Source organism: Rhinoderma darwinii, chromosome 2 (assembly GCF_050947455.1).
Source record: "Rhinoderma darwinii isolate aRhiDar2 chromosome 2, aRhiDar2.hap1, whole genome shotgun sequence".
NCBI classification, from domain to species: domain Eukaryota; kingdom Metazoa; phylum Chordata; class Amphibia; order Anura; family Rhinodermatidae; genus Rhinoderma; species Rhinoderma darwinii.
The window spans coordinates 112884554-112890374 of NC_134688.1; the positions used below are offsets into that span (position 1 = coordinate 112884554).

At 43.8% G+C, this 5821-nt stretch overlaps 1 protein-coding gene across 1 annotated transcript; it reads right to left on the minus strand.

The window, feature by feature from the left end:
• Positions 1–2528: 2528 nt before the first annotated feature.
• LOC142740770 (uncharacterized) lies at positions 2529–5277 on the minus strand. The gene is made up of 2 exons (XM_075850189.1): positions 5180–5277; positions 2529–3747 (listed from the first exon to the last, which is right to left on the minus strand). The coding sequence occupies exons 1-2, from the start codon at positions 5274–5276 to the stop codon at positions 2849–2851; spliced, it is 996 nt and encodes a 331-aa protein (XP_075706304.1). The 5' UTR covers position 5277; the 3' UTR covers positions 2529–2848.
• Between the last annotated feature and the right edge of the window lie 544 nt (positions 5278–5821).

Below are 5821 nucleotides of genomic sequence, written 5' to 3' on the forward strand. Positions count from 1 at the left end.
GGCCCGTCTGCTCCGTCTGCTGCCGCTGGTCCAAGTGCACAAGTCCGGAAGCCGCGACCGGAAGTAGTAATCGGACGGCGCGCATTTCAAATTGGACTGTGTGGGAGCGGCGCATGCGCAGTTCCCACACAGACGGCGTACACAGAAGTGGATGGGACGGGACCCGTTCGCAGTCCCTATGGGACTGTGGCTGCCGTATTCCATGTCTGTATGTGTCGTTAATCGACACATACAGAAATGGAAAAAAAAATGGCAGCCCCCATAGGGAAGAAAAAAGTGTAAAAATAAGAAAAAGTAAAACACAAACACACAAATAAATATAAACGTTTTTAATAAAGCACTAACATCTTTAACATATTAAAAAAAAATTTGTGATGACACTGTTCCTTTAAATTTTCGCCTCCGGCAGCAGAAAGGCTAAAATTGGCCCTGCTAACACTACATCTCATTGTTAAAAGAAAAACCCCTCCTCGCTGGGCACTGGACCTAAAGTGTCCCTTGAGGCACAGTCCACACATAGGCACATGTGGGATGCGTTGTATGGTCTGCATAGATAAAATGAACAGTTGGCACCTGTTTTATAGAGGTGAAGCAGATACTAGTAAAAATAAGATAAACATATCAAAATGCCATGAATACTGTGAGCCTGGAAAGAGAGACCCAGAATGTATGCCAGAGTAGAAGTGGCAGTGTTAGGCAGACTATTGATGCCATGGTGAGATCTGTGGAATCCAAATTTTAGCATATTTGCCTACTATTTTGGATTGTCCAGGAGCCTTCTGAAATAGGCAAGATCTTCTAGGCAGCACGAGTTTTGGACCTATACACAATTGATAAAACCGTTCCAGAACTATACCGGCATTGTTTACGAGGAGGCACATTGTTCCTACTATTAATATAGAACACTGCTGGTAGTATTGTTTATTAAAGAAGTACTCCACACTTTTTTGTTTCCAACCATTTGTGCATTGGTGTTTCAGTGGGGTGCTGTGTGCAGAAATACTTAACGATCTGTGCATCACGTCGTTTTCGGGTCCAGCGCCGTCCACGTGATCTTTATTCTGACCTGGTCTGGAATCCCTGTGCTTTTGAGAAAATGGGAATTCAGGCTCTCAATGCATTCCTATGGGAGGCAGAACGAGGCTCCTCAGGAATGTATTGTGAGCCGGAGTTCCGGTTTCCTCAAAAGCACAGTGATTCCAGACCAGGTAAGAATGTGAACACGTGGGCGGCGCTGGACCCAAAAACTATGCGATGCACGGATCGGTAAGTATTTCTGCACACAGCACCCCACTGAAACACCAGTGTACAAATGGAGGGGGAAATAAAAAATAAAAATAATTTGTGGAGTGCGCCTTTTAGGCTATGTTCACACGGAGTATTTTGGGGGAGGAATATCTGCCTCAAAATTCCATTTGGAACTTTGAGGCAGATATTCCTCTCCCTGCACGCCGATTTTCGCGGCAATTATCGCGCCGTTTTTCGCCCGCGGCCATTGAGCGCCGCAGGCATAAAACAGCGAGATATACGCTTTCTCCTGCCTCCCATTGAAGTCAATGGGAGGTCGGAGGTGGAAGCGCCCGAAGATAGGGCATGTCGCTTCTTTTTCCCGCGAGGCAGTTTTACTGCTCGCGGGAAAAAGACGCCGACGCCTCCCATTGAAATCAATGGGAGGCGTTCTCGGGCCGTTTCTGCAGAGTTTTGCGACGCGGTTTCCGCGTCAAAAAACTCGGCAAAATACCCCGTGTGAACATAGCCTTAAGGCTAGGTTTACAAAGAGTTTTTTGAAGGCAGAAAATTTGCCTCGAAATTCCATTTGGAATTTTGAGGCAGATTTTGCTCTACCTGCATGATGACTTTCACTGCTTTTTTCGGGCAACAAACGCAGCGAAATACGCTTTCTCTGCCTCCCATTGATGTCAATGGGAGGTCAGAGATGTAAACGCCCGAAGATAGGGCATGTCGCTTCTTTTTCCTGCAAGACGGTTTTTCCGCTCACGGGAAAAAAATGCCTCGGCCTCCCTTTGAAATCAATGCAAGGCATTTTTGTCCGTTTTTTGGCGCGTTTTCCAACTCGGTTTTCGCATCCAAAAACTTGTCAAAGACTCTGTGTGGACTTACCCTAAGGGAAATTTGGTGGCACTGTTATTTATGTGGTGTTGTGCTGACGCTGTTCGCTGATGACACTGTTAACGGGGTACCCTGACTGTGTTGTTAGTTTAGGCACTTATTTATGGGGCTGTGACATGCATTTATTTACATTGAAAAAAAAATCTAGTCACTGATCCTAGATAATTAATTACATCCTTCTTCCAAAAGTTCATTGATTTCTGAAGTGGGATATATGTGCGTTGACCAGGATTGCCAACCTGATTCTTTCTTTTTTTCAGGACAATTTATCCAAAAATCCCGGATTTTTTACGGATAAATTAGTATACCATAATAAATCATAAAGATTATAAGTAATTTCTATAGCTTTGACTATTGAGCTAAACTTATCAGTAGCATGTAAACTCTGAAATTATTAGAATTACAATCCCACATCTGCATAAATTCTTAAAAAAACATACATTTTTTAAATGCAGCCAGTTTTATTACAGGCATCCAATGCCATCAACAAGCTGGAACAAAGATGTCCGTCAATGTGAAGTTAAATATTTTAGGACGTTTTTGCAGCCCAATGGCGTTGCTCAAATCTAATGACAGGATCCAGACACTGTAGACATCCGATGGCTCTGGTGTCCCATTCCTTGTAGTGAAAGATGATCACTTTTCTATGGTGTTATTGTGGTCACCTTTTTTCTTACAGTTGATCAAACATCTCCCAGTGGCCCACCTACAATCTGATTTATTGGCCACAGCGTTTCTTTAGCAGTTCACTCAGTGTGGTCATAAATGCAGTGGGCTCTAGCTTTGGTATTTCCTTCCAAAGAACTGGTTCCTGGGCCACAACGTTCTCCAGATCTGCGCTCTGTGCGGTGGTTGTTGCACTTTGCTCTTTCACAGCAGCATCTGCCTTTTGGGCCTCGTTTATTAGATCTTTTTTCGGTGCAGTGGTAAATGCACTCAACTCTAACTTCGGAGCAGCTGGTATCTGGGCCATATCATTTTTAATCTCTTTCTTCGGTGCGGTTTTAAATGCACTCAGGTCTAGCTTCAGAGCAACTGGTATCTGGCCCACTTCGTTTATTAGATCTTTCTTTGGTGCAGTCATAAATGCACTCGGCTCTAGCTTCGGAGCAGCTGGTATCTGACCCACTTCGTTATTTCGATCTTTCTTTGGTGCGGTCATAAATGCACTCGGCTCTAGCTTCGGAGCAGCTGGTATTTGGGCCACATAGTCTTTTAGATCTTTCTTTAGTGCGGTCATAAATGCATTCGGCTCTAGCTTCGGAGCAGCTGGTATCTGGCCCACATCAATTTTTAGATCTTTCTTTGGTGAGGTGGTAAATGCACTCAGGTCTAGCTTTGGAGCAACTGGTATGTGGGCCACATTGTTTTTTAGATCCTCGCTCAAAGCTGTGATTTTTACACTCGTCTCTTTCTTTGGAGCAGCCGGCTTCTCCACAACAACTTCCTTTAGCTCACCCTCTGCTGGGTCCTGACGCACGAATTGGTGCAATTTGTAGATAAAATATATCAGGGCCCCAATCACAGCGAACAGGAAGGCGTCAAATACTGCCACAGCGGTGTAACCAAGGATTTCCTCCAGGGTGGCAGCTGGCAGGGGCACGGTAGGGGTGGTCACTGTCCAGAAATGAATAATAAATAATAGTGAGACTTTACTTACAGTATACCAGATGAGGACATTGTAAACATGCTGGGAATTGTAGTTGCACAACAGTTGGATAGTCTCAAGTTGGAGACCACTTTTGAAGATCATTGCCTTATACTTAGTAACAAAGCCGCCACATTAGAAAATTTCCATTACCTGCTGATCTTCTAGTGACCCGACCCTCTACGTCACACGGGGCGACCGTCAGCAAAATCAGTAGCAAAACTCTTACATTCATAATCATCTCCTTAATCAAAACCATCAAATATCTCCAGCAAATCTCCTGCCTTCTATAGGGCTGGACAGGGCATTGTGATGTCACTGGTATTGTGATATCACCAACAGTGCAGAGTTCTGATGATGTAATCTGGGCGGGGCCTGAGTGAAGGCAGTGCATGCAGGGATTATATGACTGCTCATGTTTTTAAAATGTTTTTCTTAGTTTTATATAAATCGCAATAGTTATATATTTCCGCAACTTTCTAATATGTTTTCAAGATCTCTGCTTGCTGGCAGTGAATTTGAGCATTCTTGCTTACACTCAGGGGCTGAAAACCTGTATAGACCTAATAAGTCTCAAAGCTGAGGGTTTGCTACAGTTGTATTCCATGCACACAATCCTCTGTGAGGTAAATACAGCAGCAGCACAAATTTCCCTCCTGTTCTGACAGTTTATTACATTGAGGCCGGATTCACACGAGCGTGTGCATTTTGCGCGAGCAAAAAACGCAGCGTTTTGCGCGCGCAAAAGGCGCTTGACAGCTCTGTGTGCCATCAGCATATGATGCGTGGCTGCGTGATTTTCGCGCAGCCGCCATCATTATGACACTCTGTATGTTTGTAAACAGAAAAGCACGTGGTGCTTTTCTGTTTTCATTCATACTTTTGACTACTGTTGCGCGAATCACGCGCGTCCCACGGAAGTGCTTCCGTGTGGTGCGCGTGATTTTCACGCACCCATTGACTTCAATGGGTGCGTGATGCGCGAAATACGCACAAAGAGCAGACATGTCGTGAGTTTCACGCAGCGGACACACACTGCGTGAAAATCACGGACTGTCTGAACTGATCCATAGACTAACATAGGTCCGTGCGAGGCGCGTGAAAATCACGCACGTTGCACGGACGTATATCACGTTCGTCTGAATAAGCCCTAAGTCAGTGCATGTAAATAAAGAAGGTCTGCAGCTGTGGCTCAGATCTGTATAATACACAATGCAGCTGCTAAAGAACCTCTTCTTAACGAGAGAGGGAGTATTACATGTCAATCATTAGCTGGCACAGAAGAAAGAAACTTCCTGCAAAAGCCATGTGAGACAGATAGGAAAAGATAGGCAGCGCCTATGTAGCGCCACTGATCTCTTGTAACAGAACCCCTCCCCCCCCAGTACAAATGCACATTACCTGCTGTTCTTCTAGTGACCAGACCTTTTACATCACATGGGACGACAGTCAGCAAAATTAGCAGCAAAACTCTCACATCCATCATCATTATAATCATCTCCTTCTTCAAAACCCTCAACTATCCCCAGCACATCCTTCACATTATGTAGGGCTGGACAGGGCATTGTGATGTCACTGGTATTGTGATGTCACTAACAGTTCTAGGTTCTGATAATGTCGTAATCTTGGTGGGGCCTGAGTGACAGACCATGTGGGTGGTGCCGATGGGCTGAAAAAGCCCCAATGCCATAGCTTTATACCTATTAGGTTAGAAGCACAGCTTAATAGATTATCTGTCAGTTTACCACTGACAGACAATAATGCTTTGGTGTACGGAGTATAAAACAGCATTATAATAGCGATCAGAAAATATTTTTTTTAATTTGAATAAAGTTTATTACAAAAAAGTAAAACGAAATAAAACCAGTTTATTCCATGCAAAGTAATTTTGTTTTCAATAGGTGGTGAAAAAAAAGACACATATATGGTATCGCTGCAATTGTAACTAACCTTGTAATCAAATTAACCAGTTATTTAATGTGCACGGATAACCGAAGTAAAAAAACGTGAAAAACTATGGCAAAATTTATTTTATTCTCCATT

Bases quoted from the DNA above. Each gene is read 5' to 3' on its own strand.
- LOC142740770 (XM_075850189.1), bottom strand. From the start codon at position 5,276: ATGATTATAATGATGATGGATGTGAGAGTTTTGCTGCTAATTTTGCTG. The intron at 3,748-5,179 runs GTAATGTGCATT...ATTTCTGGACAG, and splicing joins GGTCACTAGAAGAACAGCAG to TGACCACCCCTACCGTGCCC.